Raw genomic sequence first — 26127 nt, 5'->3', positions numbered from 1 at the left:
GGTAGTCCTGAGGGTTGTCCGTGTCTCTGGTGGTTTGGTCCAAACAGCTTGGTTAAGGGATGGGTAGTCCTGAGGGCTGTACGTGTCTCTGGTGGTTTGGTCCAAACAGCTTGGTTAAGGGATGGGTAGTCCTGAGGGTTGTACGTGTCTCTGGTGGTTTGGTCCAAACAGCTTGGTTAAGGGATGGGTAGTCCTGAGGGTTGTACGTGTCTCTGGTGGTTTGGTCCAAACAGCTTGGTTAAGGGATGGGTAGTCCTGAGGGTTGTCCGTGTCTCTGGTGGTTTGGTCCAAACAGCTTGGTTAAGGGATGGGTAGTCCTGAGGGTTGTCCGTGTCTCTGGTGGTTTGGTCCAAACAGCTTGGTTAAGGGATGGGTAGTCCTGAGGGTTGTACGTGTCTCTGGTGGTTTGGTCCAAACAGCTTGGTTAAGGGATGGGTAGTCCTGAGGGTTGTCCGTGTCTCTGGTGGTTTGGTCCAAACAGCTTGGTTAAGGGATGGGTAGTCCTGAGGGTTGTCTGTGTCTCTGGTGGTTTGGTCCAAACAGCTTGGTTAAGGGATGGGTAGTCCTGAGGGTTGTACGTGTCTCTGGTGGTTTGGTCCAAACAGCTTGGTTAAGGGATGGGTAGTCCTGAGGGTTGTACGTGTCTCTGGTGGTTTGGTCCAAACAGCTTGGTTAAGGGATGGGTAGTCCTGAGGGTTGTACGTGTCTCTGGTGGTTTGGTCCAAACAGCTTGGTTAAGGGATGGGTAGTCCTGAGGGTTGTCCGTGTCTCTGGTGGTTTGGTCCAAACAGCTTGGTTAAGGGATGGGTAGTCCTGAGGGTTGTCCGTGTCTCTGGTGGTTTGGTCCAAACAGCTTGGTTAAGGGATGGGTAGTCCTGAGGGTTGTCCGTGTCTCTGGTGGTTTGGTCCAAACAGCTTGGTTAAGGGATGGGTAGTCCTGAGGGTTGTCCGTGTCTCTGGTGGTTTGGTCCAAACAGCTTGGTTAAGGGATGGGTAGTCCTGAGGGTTGTCCGTGTCTCTGGTGGTTTGGTCCAAACAGCTTGGTTAAGGGATGGGTAGTCCTGAGGGTTGTACGTGTCTCTGGTGGTTTGGTCCAAACAGCTTGGTTAAGGGATGGGTAGTCCTGAGGGTTGTCCGTGTCTCTGGTGGTTTGGTCCAAACAGCTTGGTTAAGGGATGGGTAGTCCAAAGGGTTGTCCGTGTCTCTGGTGGTTTGGTCCAAACAGCTTGGTTAAGGGATGGGTAGTCCTGAGGGTTGTCCGTGTCTCTGGTGGTTTGGTCCAAACAGCTTGGTTAAGGGATGGGTAGTCCTGAGGGTTGTACGTGTCTCTGGTGGTTTGGTCCAAACAGCTTGGTTAAGGGATGGGTAGTCCTGAGGGTTGTCCGTGTCTCTGGTGGTTTGGTCCAAACAGCTTGGTTAAGGGATGGGTAGTCCTGAGGGTTGTCCGTGTCTCTGGTGGTTTGGTCCAAACAGCTTGGTTAAGGGATGGGTATTCCTGAGGGTTGTCCGTGTCTCTGGTGGTTTGGTCCAAACAGCTTGGTTAAGGGATGGGTAGTCCTGAGGGTTGTACGTGTCTCTGGTGGTTTGGTCCAAACAGCTTGGTTAAGGGATGGGTAGTCCTGAGGGTTGTACGTGTCTCTGGTGGTTTGGTCCAAACAGCTTGGTTAAGGGATGGGTAGTCCTGAGGGTTGTACGTGTCTCTGGTGGTTTGGTCCAAACAGCTTGGTTAAGGGATGGGTAGTCCTGAGGGTTGTACGTGTCTCTGGTGGTTTGGTCCAAACAGCTTGGTTAAGGGATGGGTAGTCCTGAGGGTTGTCCGTGTCTCTGGTGGTTTGGTCCAAACAGCTTGGTTAAGGGATGGGTAGTCCTGAGGGTTGTACGTGTCTCTGGTGGTTTGGTCCAAACAGCTTGGTTAAGGGATGGGTAGTCCTGAGGGTTGTACGTGTCTCTGGTGGTTTGGTCCAAACAGCTTGGTTAAGGGATGGGTAGTCCTGAGGGTTGTACGTGTCTCTGGTGGTTTGGTCCAAACAGCTTGGTTAAGGGATGGGTAGTCCTGAGGGTTGTCCGTGTCTCTGGTGGTTTGGTCCAAACAGCTTGGTTAAGGGATGGGTAGTCCTGAGGGTTGTCCGTGTCTCTGGTGGTTTGGTCCAAACAGCTTGGTTAAGGGATGGGTAGTCCTGAGGGTTGTCCGTGTCTCTGGTGGTTTGGTCCAAACAGCTTGGTTAAGGGATGGGTAGTCCTGAGGGTTGTCCGTGTCTCTGGTGGTTTGGTCCAAACAGCTTGGTTAAGGGATGGGTAGTCCTGAGGGTTGTCCGTGTCTCTGGTGGTTTGGTCCAAACAGCTTGGTTAAGGGATGGGTAGTCCTGAGGGTTGTACGTGTCTCTGGTGGTTTGGTCCAAACAGCTTGGTTAAGGGATGGGTAGTCCTGAGGGTTGTACGTGTCTCTGGTGGTTTGGTCCAAACAGCTTGGTTAAGGGATGGGTAGTCCTGAGGGTTGTACGTGTCTCTGGTGGTTTGGTCCAAACAGCTTGGTTAAGGGATGGGTAGTCCTGAGGGTTGTCCGTGTCTCTGGTGGTTTGGTCCAAACAGCTTGGTTAAGGGATGGGTAGTCCTGAGGGTTGTCCGTGTCTCTGGTGGTTTGGTCCAAACAGCTTGGTTAAGGGATGGGTAGTCCTGAGGGTTGTCCGTGTCTCTGGTGGTTTGGTCCAAACAGCTTGGTTAAGGGATGGGTAGTCCTGAGGGTTGTCCGTGTCTCTGGTGGTTTGGTCCAAACAGCTTGGTTAAGGGATGGGTAGTCCTGAGGGCTGTCCCTGTCACTTTCTCCTGCAGAAAAAAAAGAATAGAGAGAGGGAAGAGAGAATGAAAGGTTGTAGGAAGCAGTATCTAGGAATGTGGTGGTCAGGTCCTCAGTGACATAATCACAGTATTTATGAGATGTCTGTTGGTCAGGTCCTCAGTGACATTATAATCATAAGCTACAGTGGGGCAAAAAAGTATTTAGTCAGCCACCAATTGTGCAAGTTCTCCCACTTAAAAATATGAGAGAGGCCTGTAATTTTCATCATAGGTACACTTCAACTATGACAGACAAAATGAGAAAACAAAATCCAGAAAATCACATTGTAGGATTTTTTAATGATTTTATTTGCAAATTATGGTGGAAAATAAGTATTTGGTCAATAACAAAAGTTTATCTCAATACTTTGTTATAAACCCTTTGTTGGCAATGACATAGGTCAAACGTTTTCTGTAAGTCTTCACAAGGTTTTCACACTGTTGCTGGTATTTTGGCCCATTCTTCCATGCAGATCTCCTCTAGAGCAGTGATGTTTTGGGGCTGTTGCTGGTCAACATGCACTTTCAACTCCCTCCAAAGATTTTCTATGGGGTTGACATCTGGAGACTGGCTAGGCCACTCCAGGACCTTGAAATGCTTCTTACGAAGCCACTCCTTCGTTGCCCGGGCGGTGTGTTTGGGATCATTGTCATGCTGAAAGACCCAGCCACGTTTCATCTTCAATGCCCTTGCTGATGGAGGAGGTTTTCACTCAAAATCTCACTATACATGGCCCCATTCATTCTTTCCTTTACACGGATCAGTCGTCCTGGTCCCTTTGCAGAAAAACAGCCCCAAAGCATGATGTTTCCACCCCCATGCTTCACAGTAGGTATGGTGTTCTTTGGATGCAACTCAGCATTCTTTGTCCTCCAAACACGACGAGTTGAGTTTTTACCAAAAAGTTATATTTTGGTTTCATCTGACCATATGACATTCTCCCAATCTTCTTCTGGATCATCCAAATGCTCTCTAGCAAACTTCAGACGGGACATGTACTGGCTTAAGCAGGGGGACACGTCTGGCACTGCAGGATTTGAGTCCCTGGCGGCGTAGTGTGTTACTGATGGTAGGCTTTGTTACTTTGGTCCCAGCTTTCTGCAGGTCATTCACTAGGTCCCCCCGTGTGGTTCTGGGATTTTTGCTCACCGTTCTTGTGATCGTTTTGACCCCACGGGGTGAGATCTTACGTGGAGCCCCAGATCGAGGGAGATTATCAGTGGTCTTGTATGTCTTTCATTTCCTAATAATTGCTCCCACAGTTGATTTCTTCAAACCAAGCTGCTTACCTTTTGCAGATTCAGTCTTCCCAGCCTGGTGCAGGTCTACAATTTTGTTTCTGGTGTCCTTTGACAGTTCTTTGGTCTTGGCCATAGTGGAGTTTGGAGTGTGACTGTTAGAGGTTGTGGACAGGTGTCTTTTATACTGATAACAAGTTCAAACAGGTGCCATTAATACAGGTAACGAGTGGAGGACAGAGGAGCCTCTTAAAGAAGAAGTTACAGGTCTGTGAGAGACAGAAATCTTGCTTGTTTGTATGTGACCAAATACTTATTTTCCACCATAATTTGTCATAGTTGAAGTGTACCTATGATGAAAATTACATGCCTCTCTCATCTTTTTAAGTGGGAGAACATGCACAATTGGTGGCTGACTAAATACTTTTTTGCCCCACTGTATATCGTTACAGTCAGAACACACTCACCCTTATACGACATGGTTTCTATTTATTTTGCGCTTCTTGATACACCAGTAAGCAATGCCAATGCCAATGCCAATGCAAATGACGACCAGGACGAGGATCAGTAAACACCACCACAGTTCACCCCCTTAAGAACAACAGATAAAGGAACACAAAATGATGGAATAAGTATGTATCATATTACATTTGGAGGACTAATTATTTACAATGAGGAGGAATCATAAAGCATGAAGCATTAATCAAATCAACGGATTAATACAATTACAAAAGACAGACAGTACAATTTGCAAAGCCACTGAGGAGTAGATTCGTCTGTCAGAGGGAAATTGTCAGTGTTGAGCAGCATTGCTGCGCTGTGTATTTCTGCACTCACCAGGATGTCCGTTTTGACCACCAGCTCCAGTGAAGTCTGGACCTGTCACCAAGACAAACAACTCAGAACAGCCAGACTTGTTTTCACTGAACTATATACAGAACAATTAAGGCTCGCTGTCAAAGTTAGGATGGGATTCAATCCAATTGCGAATTTGGACAATGTGCCATTTTATGGTAATTTTCAATTCATCCCCCATGATTGTGGTCTCCGTGAACACAGGAACAATGCATTTAGAACATGTATTGTGGGCAAAGCTCAATCAGACTGACTCCTGACCTTAGTGTTCAACTCAGCAAGGGACAATGCATAAATAGTGCTGTGTAAAATGATCATTAGATTCTCTACAGCCAGTTTGTGAAAATAATACAGAATGTTTGAATCAATGACTCACCATTCACAGTAGTTGACGCGATGCCAATGACAGAGCAATCTGAAATAGCAGAACAGGGTTGATTAGCCTAAATGCGACAACTGACAGACAGATCACATACATTATAGAAATGAGTTTTTGGTTTAGTTAACAGAGTTCTCATGCTCTATAATAAAGCCTACTTCCTATAGCCCCCTGGGATTATTGACACCCAGGACCATCGATTTATTCACTCTACCCACTAGCATTTCTTCCACATTGTACTATCTTGGGCCTTCAGAGACACTCACTGGTTTGTTTATAGTTGGTAACGGCAGTTCTATTGGCCTCCAGGGCAGGCTGGAGACTCTCTGACACACTTCTGCACAAAGCATAAGAATAATTATCCTGGAGACACATGGTGCACTTCCCAGATGGAGGATAGGGAGTGGAGGTGCATTTCTGGAAAGGGCCTGGCACCAGCAGATTCTTGTTCAGATCACCATTAAGATCATAAAATATGGCCACCTCTGGGCATTTTGTGTGATAACACTGGAAACACACGTCCTTCATTGCAACTGAGAGAGAGAGAGAGAGAGAGAGAGAGAGAGAGAGAGAGAGAGAGAGAGAGAGATATGTATTCACAAAAACAGGCAGAGGAGGATTACACTGGATTACACAGACAACTCATCACAATGACCATCCAGTGGAATAGAGACAAAGAATTACCAGTACCATGTTAACTTTGGTGTTAATCTTGGGTTGAAATAATTTATAGTGTGAATATATGTATAGATCATTCAATGTAAAGATCATTCTATAGCTGGTGTGAGGCATTAATACTGATGAATGATAGTGTGTTGATATACCTACCTTTTTCGAATCCTGATGTTTTGAAACCAACCTGTGAAATAATGTACCAGGAATATTATTCTAACTCAAACACTACAAATTCAAGCAATCATTTGTCATCCCATCTCTTCAAGTATGAGTTTAAGGACATTCTTAATTTAAGAAATTCCTAACAGGAAAGAAGACATAAAGCTTGTTCTTCCTGTTTTTACTGAACTTTTGGTAAAATAATAGAATAATAGAATAATTCCAGTCTGTCAGAGTAGCAAGGAAGACAACAAACTGCATAACGGTCTCTCAGTTTGTTGGCAACGTGGGATCTGGAGCCTCTACCGTATGGAAATAGGTGGTTTCCGAAGCATTCCTTTCCCAATCCGCAGGTTGGCATTTATTGTCATGAATCTTACCCTGGAGGCAGCTCTGCAGAGTGATCACTAGCTGGCACAGCCACAAAGTCATAAAATCGGATTTGAAAACCTAACCTTAACCACACTGCTAACCCTAATGTAACGTTAAATGAAGACCAAAAAGCAAGAAAAAAATGTTGACATTGCAGCTGACACGGTTAGAGGACATGTCTCAGTTCTGCCTCCAGGGCAAGATTCATGACAAACGTCAACCTGCTCCCTATCTGGGCGCGTAGCTTCTGAAACTCCCGACAGGGTTATAGAGATGGGTCAGAAAATCGTCTGGCCAAAAACAATCTAGGGGCTATCAGAACAGTAGGATATATCCAAATAAATAGGATAAATATGGCTCTGATATTTCGGTTATATTCCATACAAAAAAAGATGCTATAGCCTACAACCGTACCTTGACATGTGATGCAATTCCATATCAAAGACTAGGAACGTCATGAAAGCGGAATTATACGTTCCACAACCCAACCGACAGGCTACAATGAAAATAAACTTACGTGGTAGGTGTATCCTTTGGTACCGTGCCCGGTATGTGCTCTAGTCCCACTGCTATCTACCGACGCGTGCAGTCCTATACCCTCTCCGCCTCTAGTCTACTTCAAATTTGACACGCGCATACCACTCCACTTGCTGGAGGGATGGCGTTCCTCCGGCTGTTCCTCCTGAGAGTCTGGAAAGTTCTCGACTGCGCATCTCGAAGTGCATTTCGGCCAATTTCTGTTAATAATATTTCTAAATAAAATGAAAATAGAGCAGTCACTGTTTACCAGAGGATGTTATGTAGCATTTTAAACTATCATGTGTAAAACGTTAAAAGAACAGTGCTGCACTTGGTTGAGAGCTCACTGTAGGCTCAGCCACATAGCAGGCTGGTTTATCACTAGGGTCAGTCTGTAGGCTTACTTTATCTATAGGGGTCAGTCTGTAGGCTTACCTTATCTATAGGGGTCAGTCTGTAGGCTTACCTTATCTATAGGGGTCAGTCTGTAGGCTTACCTTATCTATAGGGGTCAGTCTGTAGGCTTACCTTATCTATAGGGGTCAGTCTGTAGGCTTACCTTATCTATAGGGGTCAGTCTGTAGGCTTACCTTATTTATAGGGGTCAGTCTGTAGGCTTACTTTATCTATAGGGGTCAGTCTGTAGGCTTACCTTATCTATAGGGGTCAGTCTGTAGGCTTACCTTATCTATAGGGGTCAGTCTGTAGGCTTACCTTATTTATAGGGGTCAGTCTGTAGGCTTACCTTATCTATAGGGGTCAGTCTGTAGGCTTACCTTATCTATAGGGGTCAGTCTGTAGGCTTACCTTATCTATAGGGGTCAGTCTGTAGGCTTACCTTATCTATAGGGGTCAGTCTGTAGGCTTACCTTATCTATAGGGGTCAGTCTGTAGGCTTACCTTATTTATAGGGGTCAGTCTGTAGGCTTACCTTATCTATAGGGGTCAGTCTGTAGGCTTACCTTATCTATAGGGGTCAGTCTGTAGGCTTACCTTATCTATAGGGGTCAGTCTGTAGGCTTACCTTATCTATAGGGGTCAGTCTGTAGGCTTACCTTATCTATAGGGGTCAGTCTGTAGGCTTACCTTATCTATAGGGGTCAGTCTGTAGGCTTACCTTATCTATAGGGGTCAGTCTGTAGGCTTACCTTATCTATAGGGGTCAGTCTGTAGGCTTACCTTATCTATAGGGGTCAGTCTGTAGGCTTACCTTATCTATAGGGGTCAGTCTGTAGGCTTACCTTATCTATAAATAACCTCTAACACCAGTTTGCCCCGTAACGCCATTTCTCTTTAGAATGCACCCCTTATTTAGCTACATTGGATGGATACTCAACTATTGTTGTTCATGTTCAGAAGCATGCCACTGCACCATGCATGTACCTTGGTAGCCTTTCTGTTTCTGCTTTAGCCAGCAATCCCTCATGCATGACAATGCCAAATAAGTCTTTAAAGCAGGAACAAGCAGGTAACTGTACTGCTACATGTACTGTTCCTTTTCCTAATGAGTGTCATCATTACTGCTAATTAGAGATGAATCCTGGGGGATTGCAGTGAGCTGGCTTGTTGTTTATCAGGCAGCCTGCTCCATGGGGAGGGTAGGCCACTGTATCTGCTGCTAGGTTTAGGAACAGAAGCTTACAACTGGCCTCTCCGTGTGGTAACCTACAGTACCATAGTCTGCTGTGTGTGTAGCCGTATGTAACTGTGAGGTAGGGAAAGTACTATTGGTGTGTCAATGTTGTTGGTACACCTAATGTCCAGTCATGATGATTATATTTATGGGATCCTGAGTGGCTCAGAGGTCTAAGGCAGTGCATCCCAGTGCAAGAGGCGTCACTGTAGTCCCTGGTTTGAATCCAGGCTGCATCACACCTGGCTGTCCCATAGGGCGGTGCACAATTGGCCCAGCATCGTCCAGGTTTGGCTGGAGTGTGCCGTCATTGTAAATAAGAATTTGTTCTTAACTGACATGCCTAGTTAAATAACAGTTACATTTAAATGTACTCATGTTGGAGTAGGTACAAGTTGAAACTAATCACTTGTTTAGGGTTTGATGTTTTCATGTTAATGTGTATTTGAAAGTTCACCTGTGTTTGAGTCAGTTGAAAAGATTACGTAAAAGAGATTTTAAGCCTTTTTCCAAGACACAAAACATTTATTCTCTGAGAATGTATTTCTCTCTGATATAGTATGATAATGATTGTCTTTGACATAAAATGACTGTGAACTAAGGCCTGATTACTGTAACATGGTCAACATATCATTCCCACACACAATACTCGGGCTTGTATGAGACACACACACACAGAGCGTATGCACCTGGTCTGACACCTGTACAGGTAACCTCCCACGAGGGAGGGAGGGAGGGAGAGAGAGAAGGAGGGAGGGAGGGAGAGAGGACACATACACTCTTCTCCTGCTGAACATACTGCTGTTACATATTCTACTCTACATCCAAAAAGAAAACACCATTCAGTAAGTACATTTATCTTTGGTTTGGTTGTGGTTAGAACTGTGTTGGTTGTGACCTCCATAATGGTTAGAACTGTGTTGGTTGTGCCCTCGATAATGGTTAGAACTGTGTAGGTTGTGTGTTGTTGCTCTGTCAATTGCATCATTATCTAATAAGGATTGACAGTGTGTTGTTTTTTAAATGTTGAAGTAGGCAATTATCTGTCTCACAGAAGAAGTATATTTATAATATTTTTAAAAAGCCACCATTTTCAATCTATGAATAGTTAATCTATGAAAAATGCATCACTAATGTGCAAGGCCAGAGTATTAACAATGGACTAATGAACTAATTCAACTGAATAAGATATTCAGAATAGACAGGACTGTATTTAGAGGAGACAGTCCCAGGAATTTGTAACCAATGTATATTCATATAGTGAAATAATTATGCGATTGGTAATTATGACCATAAACCCCAGAATCACCACGCTCAGACAGGCAGATTGCATGACACACCTCAAGGCCAAACCCAAATGAGAAGTCAAATCTTCGGAAGCCATGCAAATGACTTAGAGAGGAAAATCTTTTACAGAAGCAATGAAAGGAAAGTAGTGGAAATGGAAAGAGAGGAGGAGAGAAAGAGAGAGAGAGAGAGAGAGAGGAGGAAAAGAGTACTGTAGAAAGGCAAATATAACCAAGAGAAAGATCGAGAGATGGAGAAAGAGCATGACATAACATATCAATTAAAGTACATGTTTTTCTCAGCATGTTCTCCGTTACCCCCAGTGGGCTTACTCCATGGGGCAGGTAACTAGGTGGATAACTAGGGCGGTAGCTAGGCAGCTGTGAGCTCTCAGCCCCAGAGGAGGAAGCCTTAAAGAATATACCCTAGTATCCCTGAGACCTGGCTCACATGGAGACACGTTATCCAACTGACATTTTTACGACAGTAAAAGTTGTCTTTTACTGAGAACAAAGGGATGCACGATTGATAGAAACAATATTAGAATTACGTTTAGGAAATTAGAATGGGAAATTAGAATGATTCCACGTTTAGAATTGATGTTTACAAAGGCTGACATCACCTCTCTCCTCCTCCTCTTTAAAGCAGAGTTGGACAATTCCACCATGGCTTCACCAGGGGAGAAGGCTCTCCTCCTCCTCTTCCTAGTCCATGCAGTCTCAGGTAAGCAGTAAACGCACCAGGCCTAACCCTCTTCCATTTTGCAACAGTGGATCATTCCTAAATTACAGTTAGATCCAAACGGGAAACAAGTGTAGCATACACACGTAACATGTTAACAGTTTGGAGACGTGTGCGTGTCCGTGCTCATGTGTGTGTCTGTGTATGCAATATGCCCCTCTCAGCCCTCTACCCAGATACAATGTCACCGATGTCTCCCATGATGCTTGACCCTGACCCCTCGACCCCAGGCTTCCCATCTACGCCCGCTCGCTTCCAAGACATGGCCAAGAAACTGGTAATCAATCAAACAACCAGTCAATCAATCAACCAATCAATCAATAGTCTATCGCCTGCCTTAACTGACCACCTCTGGGTGATGTTACAACAGTACTGATTAGTACACACACCTCTGGGTGATGTTACTACAGTACTGATCAGTACACACACCTCTGGGTGATGTTACAACAGTACTGATTAGTACACACACCTCTGGGTGATGTTACTATAGTACTGATCAGTACACACACCTCTGGGTGATGTTACTACAGTACTGATCAGTACACACACCTCTGGGTGATGTTACAACAGTACTGATCAGTACACACACCTCTGGGTGATGTTACAACAGTACTGATCAAACACACACCTCTGGGTGATGTTACTACAGTACTGATCAAACACACACCTCTGGGTGATGTTACTACAGTACTGATCAAACACACACCTCTGGGTGATGTTACTACAGTACTGATCAAACACACACCTCTGGGTGATGTTACTACAGTACTGATCAAACACACACCTCTGGGTGATGTTACTACAGTACTGATCAGTACACACACCTCTGGGCGATGTTACTACAGTACTGATCAAACACACACCTCTGGGTGATGTTTCCACAGTACTGATCACAGTTGGCCTATGTTGATGTTACAGTTACACCATCCCCAGTTGTAGTTTAAGCCCTACACAGACTCCTTCACCTGCTATGTGTATTGTGACTCCCTCGTTGGCTGACTGGCGAGGCTGTCTCACACCTCACTGTAAAGGGGTATGACATTATACCTCAGTTTGTACTGTAGGTTACGTGTAGATAGTCAACGAAGACACCACAGGTAGAAAGACATCAGTAAAAGTAACAGTTCCGTAGTTCATTCTGGTGTCCCTCTGTCCCCACAGATGATGAGATGCCTGCAAATGGGTGAGGACACAGCACATACCTCCTCTAACCTAGTAAACACAGAGGGTGTCACTAATGTATTGTTGTAATAATATTGCTTATGAACAACATGCTAGAAACAGCACCACATTGTTGTTGCATACATTAAAACAGTTTGATAATGCGTATTACATCATCTTGTTTTTTCCTGTGTGTTTCTTAATGCATGGTTGCTATGCTACAGGACACCTGTTACCCATGACAATGGACAACCCCTTTAATAACAGGTAAGGTGACCCATGTGTGTGTGTGTGTGTGCAAATTAATGGATCTACAAGTTAGCCCCCCCTCTCGCTCTCTCTCACGCTCTTTCTCTTTCTCTCTCTATCAGTGGGGTGCAAATGGAAGACAGCATGTCTCGTCCCAACCCTCTCTCCCACTTCCACTCTCTCCTCACCTCCCTCTCTGCTGAGGAAACAGATACCTACTCAGACACAGACATGGACTCTGCTTCCCGCTTCTATTTCCAGCCCAATAGCACCATGAAATACCCTGACGCTGACCGTGAATGGGTACCTCAACATTCATCTTTATTTACATAGCTAGATATATTCAAAATATGCAAGACAGTACTCTAGTTATACACCAGGAGTGTTGCAAACAATTATTTACATAATGGGGATTGTATCCATTTTAGACACAAAGGCCATATTTGGTCTTGTTTTATGTAAAGTTTTACAGTGGTTTTTATAACCTGTTTATTAAACTACAAGGCATAAGATAATGACATTTTTAAAAGATGTTCCTCTATCTCTCTCTTTCTAGAACGTGACAGAGAGGTTGTGGAACTGTTCCAGTCTACCAAGCTTCATTGAGCACATGAGGAACTCTTCGGTCAGTGTCACTCAAGCCCTCAGCCAATTACAAGCTGTTTTTCAACAATACTGCATCTTCAGCCCTCCCACTAGTCGTTGTTCCTGCTCCCGCTCCCCCTCCCTGGCGCTCTGTTACCATCATTAATACTGCATCTTCAGCCCTCCCACTAGTCGTGGTTCCTGCTCCCGCTCCCCCTCCCTGGCGCTCTGTTACCATCATTAATACTGCATCTTCAGCCCTCCCACTAGTCGTGGTTCCTGCTCCCGCTCCCCCTCCCTGGCGCTCTGTTACCATCATTAATACTGCATCTTCAGCCCTCCCACTAGTCGTGGTTCCTGCTCCCGCTCCCCCTCCCTGGCGCTCTGTTACCATCATTAATACTGCATCTTCAGCCCTCCCACTAGTCGTGGTTCCTGCTCCCGCTCCCCCTCCCTGGTGCTCGAGGGCGTCAGGCTACCCGTTATTATACGCAGCTGTTACCATCATTACATGCAGCTGTGCTCACTGGACTCCCTCACTGTGTTGATTGTCCCTGCATATATGTCTGCTCCGTGTTGTTCCCTGTAGTAGCATTGTTTGTCGTGTCATATCTATGTCCAGACGCTGTTCTTGTTCCACTGTGTGTCCGTCTATATTAAATGGTTCACTTCCTGTACCTGCTTCTCGTCTCCTGCGTTGGGCGTGACAGGTTTAGCCCTAGCATGAGATTATAACCTGGCTTCAACAATGCTCCTGTTTTACTTCCCAAACGCAACATCTTTCTTTCTCTCTCTCAGGCTGGTCCCCAGTGTTTCCTGAGAGCGTTCATCGCCCCCCTCTCTTGGGTTGCCCTGATGATGAAGGGTGGAGACGACATGGAACCAGAAGATTATGGGAGGCTGGTGTGGGCCGCTAAACCCCTCCTACAGAACATGCCCCCACCACAGATGACCCTGCCTCCCTGGATACAGAACCCCCACCTGGAAGAGATGTGTGTGTGTGTGTGTGTGTGTGTGTGTGTCTCTATGTGTGTGTGTCTCTATGTGTGTGTGTGTGTGTGTGTGTGTGTGTGTGTGTGTGTGTGTGTGTGTGTGTGTGTGTGTGTGTGTGTGTCTGTGTCTGTGTGTGTGTGTGTGTGTGTGTGTGTGTGTGTGTGTCTCTGTGTGTGTGTGTGTGTGTGTGTGTGCGGTAACAGTATGGTCTGGTTCCAGGATGAAGATGCTGGGAGAGGTGTTTGGGTCTCTCTCTGAGGAGCAGCGTGTTCAGATCAGAGAGTGGGCCAAGGAACGGGTGGCCCAGAACAACTACAACTGTAGCCACACTGCTGCAGCCTGGCGCCCCAGACCCATACCAGAACAGAAACCAGGACAGACACACAGACCAGAACAGGAACCAGGACAGACGCACAGACCAGAACAGGAACCAGGACAGACACACAGACCAGAACAGAAACCAGGACAGACACACAGACCAGAACAGGAGCCAAGACAGACACTCAGACCAGAAGTAGGACCGAACTGGCCTGCTAGACCACCACAGCCTGATATGACAGGTGAGAACCACCTCTGCAGAGATAGAATATGTTACATTATTCATTATTATAATTCATCTAAATACTGATATAAATATGTTTAGTTGAGATTTTAGATGTTACAGCAACCTTTGGTTTTTCAAGCTCTTAGAAACAGTCTTGTTTTGTATCTTTGATTTATCAAGCTCTTAGAAACAGTCTTGTTTTGTATCTTTGATTGATCAAGCTCTTGTTTTGTACCTTATGACCCAAATACTAATGATCAATCTCTTCAAGTCAAACCGGAGAAAGAGAAAGAGAAATAGGATGAGAGGACCCAAATCAAGAGGGGGAGAGAGGAAAGGAAAGAGGAGTAGAATGAGAACGAGAAGAAACCATTGAAAGGTGGGAAACCTAAAGGAAAACCAAATGGAAAGAAATTATGAGAAATACAGGAAACAAGCTTGGAAGGAGAGGAGAAGAGAAGGGAGGAAGGAGAGAAGGATACAAGCTGGAAAGGAGAGGAGAAGAGAAGGGAGGAAGGAGAGAAGGATACAAGCTGGAGAGAAGAGAAGGGAGGAAGGAGAGAAAGATACAAGCTGGAAAGGAGAGAAGCAGGGAGGAAGGAGAGAAAGATACAAGCTGGAAAGGAGAGGAGAAGAGAAGGGAGGAAGGAGAGAAGGATACAAGCTGGAAAGGAGAGAAGCAGGGAGGAAGGAGAGAAAGATACAAGCTGGAAAGGAGAGGAGAAGAGAAGGAAGGAGAGAAGGAGAGAAGGATACAAGCTGGAAAGGAGAGATGCAGGGAGGAAGGAGAGAAGGATACAAGCTGGAAAGGAGAGGAGAAGAGAAGGGAGGAAGGAGAGAAGGATACAAGCTGGAAAGGAGAGGAGAAGAGAAGGGAGGAAGGAGAGAAGGATACAAGCTGGAAAGGAGAGAAGAAGAGAAGGGAGGAAGGAGAGAAGGATACAAGCTGGAAAGGAGAGGAGAAGAGAAGGGAGGAAGGAGAGAAAGATACAAGCTGGAAAGGAGAGAAGCAGGGAGGAAGGAGAGAAAGATACAAGCTGGAAAGGAGAGGAGAAGAGAAGGAAGGAGAGAAGGAGAGAAGGATACAAGCTGGAAAGGAGAGATGCAGGGAGGAAGGAAAGAAGGATACAAGCTGGAAAGGAGAGGAGAAGAGAAGGGAGGAAGGAGAGAAGGATACAAGCTGGAAAGGAGAGGAGAAGAGAAGGGAGGAAGGAGAGAAGGATACAAGCTGGAAAGGAGAGGAGAAGAGAAGGGAGGAAGGAGAGAAAGATACAAGCTGGAAAGGAGAGAAGAAGAGAAGGGAGGAAGGAGAGAAAGATACAAGCTGGAAAGGAGAGGAGAAGAGAAGGGAGGAAGGAGAGAAAGATACAAGCTGGAAAGGAGAGGAGAAGAGAAGGGAGGAAGGAGAGAAGGAGAGAATGATACAAGCTGGAAAGGAGAGATGCAGGGAGGAAGGAGAGAAGGATACAAGCTGGAAAGGAGAGGAGAAGAGAAGGGAGGAAGGAGAGAAGGATACAAGCTGGAAAGGAGAGGAGAAGAGAAGGGAGGAAGGAGAGAATGATACAAGCTGGAAAGGAGAGAAGAAGAGAAGGGAGGAAGGAGAGAAGTATACAAGCTGGAAAGGAGAGGAGAAGAGAAGGGAGGAAGGAGAGAAAGATACAAGCTGGAAAGGAGAAGACCGAAGCAGAGTAAAGAAAGGAGGGAGGAAGAGGAGGAAGAGGAGGAGAGGCATGAAAAGGGACATAGATGTGGGAAGTAGGGATGCTGAGAGTGTTGCAGCACCCCCTGAAAAATCACCCCAAAACTACTTCCTGCGCGGCTATGAAAAGGGAGAGTGAGTTATGTCCAAAGGACAGCGGAGAGGTGTGTGTTTATTCGAGACACAACACCTGATTTGCGTGTGTGTCACACAGATCTTCACTCTGCAGTGTGTTTATGTGTTTATTACATCTGCATGTGTGTTTTCAAGTAATACTGGGCCCTGCCTGTGTGTGGGTGTGTGTGTGTGTGTGTGTGTGTGTGTGTGTGTGTGTGTGTGTTTGCGCGCATGTGCGTGTGTCTACTGAAAACAACTCTGGTGACTACAACCACTGTTGTGACATCATGTTTGTGTTCAAGTACTACTCTGCCCTGTATGTGTGTGTGCCAACTGTGTGTGTGTGTTTGCCACCCTCCTCTCTCTCCAGTAATGCCCAGCCCCTGTCCTCCCAGGCTGCTGTGGCTGAAGATGGATGTGATGAAGATGATGGGGCCCTTCCTTTCCGGGCTGCCCATGGACGACATCCAAACCATCCCCAACGACCAGGTCTTTGTTTGTTGTAGTTCTCCCCACTCTGCTTTTTAATGGATCTCATCAAAACTCACTGAGACCCTCAAAACAGATCACAGTCCCCTATTTTACAAATGCTATTTAATCTATCCGTCTTCCCCACTATCTCTCTCTTTCCCTAGCTGTGTCCATTCTTCCATTCGCCCCAGTTCCCTTCCTCCTTCAGAGGGGTGGGGGGGCTCCCTCCTCTTCAGGGCAGAAAGATACTCCAGAAGATCAGAGAGTGTTCCCAGAAGAGAGGGGACTTGGTCCAGAACCTGGACAGGTTTGTACGTGCCTAAGAGAAGGACTGGAGTTGCATCACCTGGACATCACAGGAGGCTGCTGAGGGGAGGATGGCTGATAATAATAGCTAGAATGGAGTGAAAGGTATCAACACATAGATACCATGTGTTTAATGAGTTCAATTCCATTCCATTCATTCCGTTCCAGCCATTACTCTGAGCCCATCCTCCCCAGTCAAGGTGCCACCAACCTCCTGTGCTGGATATGCAAATTACCATTAATTTTGCTAATTGTTCAGACCATCCTGTAGTTTCAGAATTACTTCACTAAACAAAATAGGTATTGACGGTTAGATTATAATTTCCAGATCTACATACAACCTTGAGCATGAGCGAGTGCTTAGTCACAGAAATATGACAAACAAACAAGGGAGGAGAGTTCAGAACAGATGTTGGATGACTTACTAAACACGGTACTGAATAGCCAGTAGGGTATTTTACTTAACTCTGACCTACTGACCTATGACCTCTGACCCTTTCCTATCCAGACTGGGCTCGCTGGCATGTTTCTATGATGACGCCCCAACCCTAAACTCCTCCATGAGCCGGCTCCTCCTCTCTCAACTTGATGACTGTAGCAACTCTGGAGTCAACAAGGTATCCCCCAGTCTCTCTCTCTCTCTCTCTCTCTCTCTCTCTCTCTCTTTCTCTCTCTCTCGCTCTCTCTCTCTCTCTCTCTCTCTCTCTCTCTCTCTGTCTCTCTCTCTCTCTCTCTCTCTCTCTCTCTCTCTCTCTCTCTTTGTCTCTCTCACTCTTTCCAAAGTTGTTGTAGTTTATTGTTTATAACTCAGGAATCACTAAAATTGGGATTTTACAGAGAACAATTATGGGAATAATCTGTGGTGTTTATTTATAACCCTCCTCTTCCTCTCCCCTCCTCCTCCTTCCAGCTAAAGAAGAAGCTCGTCAACACTGTGATGTCATCATCTGTGGATGATTCCAGTCCTGAGCTGCTGCGTGCGCTGGGTCCCGGTGTTACGCTGCTTTCCCCTTTCCATCTCTCCCAGTTCTCCCCCGACGCCCTCAAGGACACCCTGATGTCATTGGGGTCAGAGGTGAAGTGGGGTCTGACCCAGGCCAAAACACTGGCCAATAAACTACTGCAGGGGAAGCAGGTGAGAGAGGTGTTACTCTTATAAATATGCCTTTGTCTCAGTCTACTATTAACAGGCTTCTCAACTGGAATGTTTAGGTGATACTCTTCTATTGTATGAGGGGCCGAGGCAGGAACTAATGGTGAAATAGAGAGCAGCTCTAAAAACTCTAATTTCTGTATCTCTTCTCTTCTCTTCCTTCTTTCCTTTTCCTTCCTTCCTTCCTTCCTTCCTTCCTTCCTTCCTTCCTTCCTTCCTTCCTTCCTTCCTTCCTTCCTTCCTTCCTTCCTTCCTTCCTTCCTTCCTTCCTTCCTTTCTTCCTTCCTTTCTTCCTCCCTCCCTCCCCCCCCCCCCCCCCCCTCTCTCTCTCTCTCTCTCTCTCTCTCTCTCTCTCTCTCTCTCTCTCTCTCTCTCTCTCTCTCTCTCTCAGGAGGTGTCTGGTAAGGAGTTAATGTCTCTGGGTTCAGCTGTGACGGGCGTGGCCTCCTCTGTCCTCAGGAAGGTCAAATCCCAGGGGCTTCTGGGTAATGAGGGTCTGGACATGATGAGTCAAAAGATGACCAGTCTACAGAGAAAAGCATTGTTGGAGGGGGTGAGAGGGGAAGGGAGGGGTGTTGTCTGTAGCTTGTGAGGTGTGGAAACAGTTTGTTGCTTTTATGAATTTTGTCTTGCTGCTTTTTGTTCTATGCTGCTCTGCCTGTATGCTACGTCTTGCTTGTCCAATGTTGCTCTGTCTGTATGTTATGTCTTATAGCAGAAAATAAGATGTGCAGCAAAGATGGTTCAGGTTGATCCTAAAGTTGTGTGTGTGTGTGTGTGTGTGTGTGTGTGTGTGTGTGTGTGTGTGTGTGTGTGTGTGTGTGTGTGTGTGTGTGTGTGTGTGTGTGTGTGTGTGTGTGTGTGTGTGTGTGCGTGTGTGTGTAGCTGCTTGGGGATGTGAATGCCTCAGAGCTGATCCAGAAAGTCCCTGCCTCTCTGCTGTCCAGCCTATCCCTGACCACCCTGGACAAGGCTAACCTGACCTCCCTCGACCAACTGGAGGGCAAGCAGTGGACACGTGCACAGGTGTGTGTGTGTGTGTCTTCTGAACGCAACTCTGGGGACTACGGCCACTGGTGTGACATTACACACTGTTCTCTGTCTTGCAGTCGGCCTTTCTGGTCAGAAATATCCTAGGCAAGAAGATGACACTTACAGACATGCGGTGAGAACACACACACACATACAGTTTTTGATGGTACTGATGATGAGGATGATGATGATAAGCAAGGTAGTTGCTCCTGTAAGTCTCTCTGGATAAGAGCATCTGCCTAATGACTACAATGTAAATTATGATGATGACAGGAAGCTGGGCTCGGCAATGCAGGGCGTGGCCTGTGAGATGATTGAAACGGTGGCTGAAAGTGGCGTCATGGAGATGGCCCAAGCTGTGACAGAGACTCCACGCTGGCTCTCTAAGACACAGGTACACACACACACAAGTGATGACTGCAACTCCTACTGTTCTGTATGTAAATCTGTGACAACTGATAGGTTACATTATGAATGGAGTAGCAGTCATAGAATATCATATGAATTAGAGGATGTATAGTATCATACATCTTACCTGGTCGTACAATAGCATACGAATTGGATGATGTAAGTTATTATACATCTTGGAGGACTTATATGTATTTCTCTGAGACCAGGTTGCTTGTTGCGTCGTAACAGCAAAGGAGAATTACGTTCGTGGTTAGGTGAACTAACAACAAAGGTTAGGTGAATTGGGTCAAGTTTAGAATAAGGGTTAGGGAAGGGTTAGCTAATTAAGTGATAATGCCTGATAAAACGGTGTTTGGAGGATATATTGGCACGGGTGTTGTTTGTCTCGGGCAGCAAACTGTGCCAATATATCCTCAAAACAACACCTTCTCTGGCATTATCACTTTTATACAACGAGTTACCAACATATTCAAATAATGATTGACATGTTTTCATTAACGTTATTTTGATTAATTTATTCATACTATTTCATCCTTCCACAAATCTGTGGTTGCAGCCAGAACAACAACAGTAGCTGCATTTGCATTTGTTTAAGCTGTTTTCTAGTGACATTTATTTGGATACATCCATGACAATGAGCAAATGGTGCGCGATTTCGACTAGCATAGAAAAAATGCTTACTGGTCAGGACTCAGAGGAGCTAGCCAACAACACAGCTAACACGATCACGAAACTGAAGCTGGAAAGGCTGCAAACTAGCTGCACTTCATTTCGTTTGACATTTTTTCAATTTACATTTCTTTCTTTGTATATATCCATGAAAATGATGCCAGCTGATTCATGATTTCGACTGGATGAGAAACGCTGCCTGCCTGTCTGTCTCGTCCCGACACGTTCATTACCATGGGACAGCTGGAGTCAAATTTGAATATTGAAACAATGTTGCAAATGTCGGAGAGACAGATGGCAAGGTTTATACAAATCTCCGCTGTTGAAAACTAAACACTGTCTAAAAGAAATGTGAGATAATGTCTAGATGCTTCTTATAGTGGAGATCACGTTTATAAATTGCTTGGCTGGGCTGATGAGACAGTGGATTGTGCAGTCAGATGGAATAGAGTAAATAGGCATTTTAACGTCACAGATTTAGCCAGTGGTAATTTATGGAATAGACACCGTCTGGAATGTGATTTTAACCAATCAGCATTCAGGATTAGACTCACCCGTTGTATAAAAAGCTACAATTGCCCTCGACACGACTCAAACACGCAACCTTTGGATTGTTAGATTACATCCACTCATCCTCTCCGACCAACCTCCCTAAATTAATTTCTGTCTAAAGTAACTAGGCCATTAGTAGATATCATACGTCTTCGAAATGCTCAGAAATACATGCAAGTTTGTTTCATATAGCTCTGAGGTCAGGCTGGTTATTACATGCTTAGGGGCCATTGATTTTGAGACACACGTTTATCTCCCGCCCTCTCACTTTGTCTGTCAGGTGTGCTGTACTGCACAGAGTCTGTTTGCAGGTTTGGAGAAAAAGAGAGCAGGCTACTTCAACAACATCACAGACACAGAGCTGGAGGAGATCCCCACCCTGCTGCTGCTTCACCTGCCGTGATTACACACACACACACACTGGCAGATGTTGCTGTGTTCCAGGGGTTTCAATTAAAATTATCCCCAGCTGTCCAGGGGGCCACACTGACCTATTGTTTATATGCAAATGTATTTTTTTAAGTGTATCCCCTATAAATTTCAGAATTTCCTGATATTAAAAACATACATGAAATAAATATTTTCAATTGTGGGATAATACATTAAGAATCAATCAGCAGGTAATGTCTGTGGGAAAATGGCTATTTTGGGGGTGGGGGGCCCCAACACACTGACACACACTTACACACACATATACTATTTCTCTCTCTCTCTCTCTCTCTCTCTCTCTCTCTCTCGCTCTCTCTCTCTCTCTCCCTCCCTCCCTCTCTCTCTCTCTCTCTCTCCCTCTCTCTCTCTCTCTCTCCCTCCATCCCTCCCTCTCTCTCTCTCTCTCTCTCCCTCCCTCCCTCCCTCCCTCCCTCCCTCCCTCCCTCCCTCCCTCCCTCCCTCCCTCTCTCTCTCTCAGGGCTGAGAAGATAGCCAGTCTACCTGCCTCTGTATGTGCTGTGTTCATGAAGAAGATGAAAGAGGCCAACCTGAGTTCTTTGCCTCTCACCTCTCGCTCTCGCCCCACACTGACCAGCAGAGCTCTGAACTGCCTGGTAAACACACAACCCTACATCCCTACATCCCAGTTCAACCCTAATCCTAACCCTCGGTTCATGTCTACATCCCAGTTCAATCCTAATCCTAACCCTCGGTTCATGTCTACATCCCAGTTCAACCCTAATCCTAAACCTCGGTTCATGTCTACATCCCAGTTCAACCCTAATCCTAACCCTCGGTTCATGTCTACATCCCAGTTCAACCCTAATCCTAACCCTCGGTTCAGGTCTACATCCCAGTTCAACCCTAATCCTAACCCTCGGTTCATGTCTATATCCCAGTTCAACCCTAATCCTAACTCTCGGTTCATGTCTACATCCCAGTTCAATCCTAACCCTAATCCTAACCCTAGCTTCATGTCCACAACCTAGTTCAACCTTAACCCTAGCCTCAACCCCAACCCTAACCCTAATCTTTAGTGTAAATCACAAACACACACACACATACTGCAATGAGTGACAGAGCCCGGTGCACCCCTGTGTCCCCAGGGGAGGAACGTGTCAAAGTTGTCCAGTGAGGAGGTGTTGAGTCTGGGGTCGCTGCTGTGTGAGCTGGCCCCCTCTCAGATGTCCCTCCTGGCCCCTGAGGTCCTCAACTCCAGCGTGCAGGCCCTGGCCTCCTGCAAACAGATTCCTCCACGCCACTGGAGGGCGCTCTTCCAGCTGCTCAATGATACATATGGGTACGAACAAGCACATCCTCTAACCTTTCTAGATAGAACTGCTACTGTCAAAATAAAATTTGACAAATATACAATTATTATTGTTTCTCTCCTTTGAAAGTGACCCGTCTGATTGGACAGCTGACACCATCAAATCCCTGGGTCCTCTCCTCCTGTTGGATGATTCTGCTGTCCGCTCACTGCGCTTTAAGGTCAGTGGCTCTCTATCACCATGATCTCCCTGACAACCACATATGAAAGGCCCCTAATTAGTCTCTTCCTGATGTTGTCTACGCTTGTGCTTCTGTGAATTTCAAAAAATGAAGATAACCTCTGCTCTTTTACTTTCTACCCTGGCTTCTCTCCCCTCTAGTCGTGGCTGAAAGAGACTCTGTCTGACCTGATGGACAGCCTACCCAGCCCTCCGATCCCTAACCCTCCTCAGGAGTTTAGTAGGGGTCCGGACCTCTCAGCCCTGCGATGGAAACTCTTCTCTCTCTCCACGTCCACATCTGAAGTAATGCCCATGCGCAGGAGGAGAGCAGGTGAGAGAGGGAGAAACACACACACCTAAGGTGCAGATAAGAATGTGTGTGGGATTATTTTGAATATGAACATAATAAAGACGCACATTACAATACATTTACCACAACCTCCCTGGACCCTCTCTCTCTCTAGTTCTCCCTCAGGGGGAGGCGGGCCTTACTGTGTCTCTGTTGGAGGAACTGGGCGGAGCCAATGTCTACTGGAGCCCAGCCCAGCTCTCCAAGATGGACGCCGGCACAATCACCGCTGCCGTGGAAACGCTGGGGGAGGTCCTTGATTACAGCGCCGAGCAACTAGTGGTGCTCAGAGAGAAGGCCATCCAGGTAGATTGCCAGGCTCAGGCACAGATCAGTTTACCCTCTTCAAGTCTTGGGGGTTCCGAAACATACTTTAGATCAGTGTCTAAATCTTGGGGCCATTTCACAGAAGTTAGAAGAATCTCAAGTGCAGGGGTGAGAATCTTTTTATGTTCTGCTGTTGAGTGAGCTGTGCTTTACTATATTGTACTACAGGCCTGGGGTCCAGTGTCAGGTTTGAATGAGAGCCAGGTGCTCCAGCTGGGCTGTGTCTCTCAGGGGTTCAACCTCACTGAGCTGGCCAGCCTCCCCTTCTCCTCCCTGGACACTCTGGAGACACTTTCCCGCTGCTCCTGGACACAACCACAGGTACTGTATATATGAACCTTCACACACACACACAGCCACACACACACACACACACACACACTAACTAAATACTAGACTCTAATGGTGATCATGTCTGGTCCCTGGCAGAGGGAGGCTGTGTGGAGGGGTTTTGTGGAGCGTATTAATGAGACAGTGGGAGAACTGGGAGCTGTGGAGTTGGTGGGACTGAACCAGTTCATCTGTGGTCTGAACACTGAGGAGACTGGTCAACTCAACACTGATGCCTTCAGGTCAGACATGGACAGTGTGTGTGTGTGTGTTCGCGTGAGCTTGTTTTTAAATGTGTTATATATCTCTATAGGGAGGCAGTACAGTCGGTGGGCGAGGTGCAGTGCCCCCTGGCAGTAACAGAGCTTCTGAAGCAGCGTGCCGTGGCTGTGTTTGGAGAAACACAGGGATGGACCGAGGCTCGGGTCAACTCTCTGGGCAACATCATGGGTCAGATACACTCCTCTGTTTCCCTCTTTCTCTCTCTCACACACTATTGCTCTCACTTATTTTGTGAAATACATTTTAAAATGTAAGCCATTTCTCCTCCCTCCTCTCTCTTTCTCTCTCTGCTTTGTCTCACTTTTCTCCAGCTGGTTTGAGTTTGTCAGAGTTTCTTTCTCTCAGAACCTCTGCCTTCTCATTCCTCAGTCCGACCAGCGTTCCCCTCATCCCCCCAGACCGCCTCGCTGTGAGTACACTCACTCCCTGCCTCCCTCTATCAATTCAATTTCAATTTCAAATTAAGGGTTTTATTGGCATGGGAAACATGTTTACATTGCCAAAGCAAGTAAAATATATAAACAATTGTGAAATAAACAATAAAAAAGGAACAGTGAACATTACACTTACAAAAATTCCAAAAGGATAAAGACATTTCAAATGTCATATGTCTACGTACAGTGTTGTAATGATATGCCAATAGTACAAAAGGTCAAATAAATAAACAAATATGGGTTGTATTGACAATGGTGTTTGTTCTTCACTGGTTGCACTTTTCTTGTAGCAACAGGTCACAAATCTTGCTGCTGTGATGGCACACTGTGGTATTTCACCCAGTAGTTATGGGAGTTTATCAAAATTGGGTTTGTTTTCAAATTCTTTGTGGATCTGTGGGAAATGTGTGTCTCTAGTATGGTCATACATTTGGCTGGTTAGGAAGTACAACTCAGTTTCCACCTCATTTTGTGGGCAGTGTGCACATAGCCTGTCTTCTCTTGAGAGCCAGGTCTGCCTACGGCAGCCTTTCTCAATAGCAAGGCTATGCTCACCTAGTCTGTACCTGTACATAGTCAAAGATGTCCTTAATTTTGGGTAAGTCACGGTGGTCAGGTATTCCATCACTGTGTACTCTCTGTTTAGGGCCAAATAGCATTCTAGGGTGCTCTGTTTTTTTGTCAATTCTTTCCAATGGAATTATCTTTTTGTTTTCTCATGATTTGGTTGAGTCAAATTGTGTTGCTGTCCTGGGGCTCTGTGGGGTTTGTTTGTGAACAGACCCCCAGAAGCAGTTTGCTTAGGGGGCTCTTCTCTATCTCCGCTGTGTTCCACTGAGGTTTTCTAATTACTAGGTTTACGAAGAAAATAGGTGACTTTTGAACCCAGCACTCCATACTCTTCTGACTTCTGATCAGGCACTCTCAACCAGCCAGCTGAAGGCCCTGGGTCCTGACAATGCTGCCATGGTAACCAGTGCACAGTGGGCAGTGCTGGGGGAGGCACAACGGGCTGCTCTTGGCAATGCTCTGGGTGTGGCCTACGACCGAGTGGCCTATGACCGCGCAGAACCGACTACAAACCCACCCAGAAACCTGCCCCAACTCTCAGGTGAGTAGGAGAGAGGGGACTGGGAGGGGAAGAGATGAATGCTGCGTTCATAACAAGTGGGAAACTCAGAAAATACTACTTGTAAAGCGTTTTAGTGCTTTGAACTAGTTGAGAATGCCGATTGGCTAAGATATAAAGGAATGCTCCTGAGGTCAGGTAAGAGAAAGAGTTGATTAGACTATGAGGAAGAAACTGAAATGAAGATGAATAGGCAGGAGAGAGCGAGAGAGGTCAAGTGGTATAATGTATTATTTTTTCTCCACCAGGAGCATCTATGCTGGGAACTCTGGGAGTTGGAGTCTTTATGCAGCCCTTCTTGTTCCTACTGCTGGGGTTTGTCCTGTAGTGAAACTACACATCCAATAGACACGCATGACATATGGAACTACTCATGCATGTGTTGAACAAGAAGAGAGATTGTTGATAATATGGCATATTTTAACACATTTAACAGTAACAAATATAACTTTATATCCTGCTTCTTTAAAAAAAAAAAACTATTCTAGATTAAGCCAGAGCAGGCCTTGAGCACATCAAAGCAGATACCTGTGACAATGTAAAAGCACTTACATATTTCTTATTCTATTTGTTAAAGAAATATGTATCTTTCTATATCTTTGTTGCAAGAGAAAGACCAGTGGTTTCTTCTAGTAGGACAATGCTGGAACATGTAATGATGTGTGAGTCGGTGTTGGTTGTTTTCTGAGAGTTGGGATCATAAAACAAGGATTATGGG

The 26127-nt window shown here is 45.8% G+C and overlaps 1 protein-coding gene and 1 long non-coding RNA gene across 2 annotated transcripts; one reads left to right on the top strand and one right to left on the bottom strand.

Annotated features, from left to right (window-relative positions):
- Positions 1-1494: 1494 nt before the first annotated feature.
- LOC118937786 lies at positions 1495-7182 on the bottom strand. The gene is made up of 7 exons (XR_005035208.1): positions 7032-7182; positions 6137-6167; positions 5575-5841; positions 5306-5344; positions 4912-4953; positions 4542-4665; positions 1495-2823 (listed from the first exon to the last, which is right to left on the bottom strand). It is a non-coding gene; the product is annotated as an uncharacterized LOC118937786 (long non-coding RNA).
- Positions 7183-9421: 2239 nt separating this feature from the next.
- otoa (otoancorin) lies at positions 9422-25888 on the top strand. The gene is made up of 29 exons (XM_036939180.1): positions 9422-9511; positions 10599-10676; positions 10859-10971; positions 11856-11877; positions 12080-12122; positions 12227-12407; positions 12661-12729; positions 13488-13681; positions 13902-14242; positions 16413-16531; positions 16678-16820; positions 17328-17436; positions 17730-17954; positions 18364-18525; positions 18858-18998; positions 19082-19137; positions 19278-19398; positions 20917-21035; positions 21544-21679; positions 22172-22365; positions 22466-22556; positions 22718-22889; positions 23023-23213; positions 23403-23555; positions 23664-23806; positions 23878-24014; positions 24158-24255; positions 25199-25391; positions 25658-25888. The coding sequence occupies exons 2-29, from the start codon at positions 10619-10621 to the stop codon at positions 25735-25737; spliced, it is 3804 nt and encodes a 1267-aa protein (XP_036795075.1). The 5' UTR covers positions 9422-9511; positions 10599-10618; the 3' UTR covers positions 25738-25888.
- Positions 25889-26127: the final 239 nt, after the last annotated feature.

Source organism: Oncorhynchus mykiss, chromosome 2 (assembly GCF_013265735.2).
Source record: "Oncorhynchus mykiss isolate Arlee chromosome 2, USDA_OmykA_1.1, whole genome shotgun sequence".
In the NCBI taxonomy this organism is placed as follows: domain Eukaryota; kingdom Metazoa; phylum Chordata; class Actinopteri; order Salmoniformes; family Salmonidae; genus Oncorhynchus; species Oncorhynchus mykiss.
The sequence above is the reverse complement of the archived record's forward strand: the minus strand, read 5'-3'. Positions and strand labels throughout refer to the sequence as shown.